Source organism: Helobdella robusta (assembly GCF_000326865.2).
Source record: "Helobdella robusta unplaced genomic scaffold HELROscaffold_8, whole genome shotgun sequence".
Taxonomy (NCBI): Eukaryota; Metazoa; Annelida; class Clitellata; order Rhynchobdellida; family Glossiphoniidae; genus Helobdella; species Helobdella robusta.
Window position 1 is genome coordinate 5,715,051 of NW_008705459.1, and position 2,143 is coordinate 5,717,193.

General features: G+C 38.1%; 1 protein-coding gene across 1 annotated transcript; it reads right to left on the minus strand.

The window, feature by feature from the left end:
* Nucleotides 1–240: 240 nt before the first annotated feature.
* Nucleotides 241–1,916, minus strand: HELRODRAFT_70092 (hypothetical protein; the record flags this gene model as incomplete). The annotated part of the gene is made up of 5 exons (XM_009031849.1): nucleotides 241–402; nucleotides 603–743; nucleotides 970–1,156; nucleotides 1,371–1,522; nucleotides 1,800–1,916. Coding segments are annotated over 5 exons (759 nt in total), but the record flags the coding sequence as incomplete, so codon positions are not given.
* Between the last annotated feature and the right edge of the window lie 227 nt (nucleotides 1,917–2,143).

Consider the following 2,143-nt stretch of genomic DNA (forward strand, 5'->3'; position numbering starts at 1 on the left):
GCCATCAGAACTTTTTAAATTTTCTAACTATCTCTTGAAATGTCGGCCTCTCCTCACTCCTGGAGTAATTTTTTAATGAAATATGAGAGAATCTTTGAATGAAATATTTAAAAATAATAATACCCCTTCAAATATTACAAAATATATATCTGGATCTCTATTGGTAAAATCAACCCCAAGATAAAATTTTAATTTTTTTTAAAATATGATTTCCACACACAGCTCATAAGCACACAAGTATCAATGGAACAGCAGCAGAATAAAGATATAGGATCTATTGGTATCTAACTTTCTCTTCCAGCATTCCAGCATCAGATCGTAGAGGTGTTGTGGGCATTCGGTCGGCCTCTCCATGCGTTCATCATTGTCCAGCATTTCTAAGATAGCTGCCCCCTTCATGCCCTGGTCATTGTTGTGAGTGAGTGAGTAAGTGTGAGTGACGTTGGTGAGGCTGATAATGACGTAAAATATGATGGTATTATTTATCTCGGTGATGATATAAAGAATGAAAATGTTTACGTCGTTAACGAATGACCAACTAATTGACAGATCAAGCAATCGACTGAACAGTGACCAAATCAATTGACCAATCGCAATCAGACCTTGTAAGGTTTATTCCCATACGATGTGGCCTCCCAGAGTGTCACTCCATAACTCCAGACATCTGATTTTGAATCGAACCTGTAGAAGTAGAGACATTCAGGAGCGTACCATTTCAGCGGCCACCTACCTGTCTCATTGGCCTGAGGGGGTGTACAGATTGTCATACGTTAAATTTTATGGATAAATTCAAATTTAAAATGATGAAACATAATAAAGTAAAAACTAATCAGGAACAAATAATAAACAACTTAAAGACTTATTGAACGTTTTCAAATTAAAAAATCTATCCATCAATCCATACATGCCTCCATCCATCCATCAATCAATCAACAAATCCATCATTTATTAACCTATCAAATCTCAAACCTTGTAGTAATTATTTCCAATGCCTATGGCCTTACTCATGCCAAAGTCACTGATCTTTGCGTGTGTGTCATTGGCAAGAAGAACATTCCTGGCGGCGAGATCCCTGTGGACGAAAGATTTGCTCTCCAAGTAGGCCATGCCCTGGGCAACTTGATTCATCAGCAGCTGGATGTTACTCATCGACATTCTGTGGTTGTTTGTGGTGGGAGGTCATCATCATTTTGACGGTGTTTGCGGTTTGGGAAAATTTTGCTGATGATGATGTTGTTGAATGATGTTCTCATTCTATTTCTAAAACTTCTAAACCACAAATAACTCTATAGATGATTGTTATATCAACATTCAAAACAACGACATCAATGATAATTATACTAAACAATCAAATCCCTCATAGCACTAACTTAGGAACTTTCTTGAGATATTTGTTGAGGGGTCCAAGGGCAGCAAGTTCAAGAACCAACATGATCTGGTCGGACTTGCACACGCCAATCATCCTCACAATGTACTGGTGCTCCAGTTGGGCCATCAATCGAGCTTCACACATCAACTCTTTCTGTTGTCAGTGGTGTTTGGTGTTGTGTGCGGTAATGCTGCTTGCAATCATATTTTGAGAGAGAGAGAGAGAGAGAGAGAGAGACAGAAAGAGAGAGAGAGGAGAGAGAAAAAGAGAGGAGAGAGAAGGGAAGAATAATAACGAAAAAAAAGCAAGAAAAAGTAGAAAGAGAGAGAGAGAGAGAGAGAGAGAGAGAGAGAGAGGAGGTAGTTTTATACCACTTCACTAAAAAATTTACAACACTTTTAAAAAATTCTAAATAAATTACACGGCAGACCTCAGCGTTGATATCAGAATTTTTTAAAGTTTTCACGGCGACAGGGATGTTCCTGCCCTTGTACTTGTAACTACCCAACTTGACGGAGCCGAAATTTCCATTCCCAAGGTCTGATTCCAAGGTGAGGTCGTTGAATTTGAGATTGAAGACATCATCCGATCGGGCCACACCATCGTATGTGCCTTCCTTTGGAGGGGTCAGTTGTACTGTTGGTTGGTCTGGGAAAGGAGAAAGAGATTGAGAATCATAAATTGTATAAATTAAAAATTGAGAAATATAACTGAACAGAAAAAGTTTGATGACGTAAATTTGAAAGTAATGAATAAAATTTTAATAAAATTCCC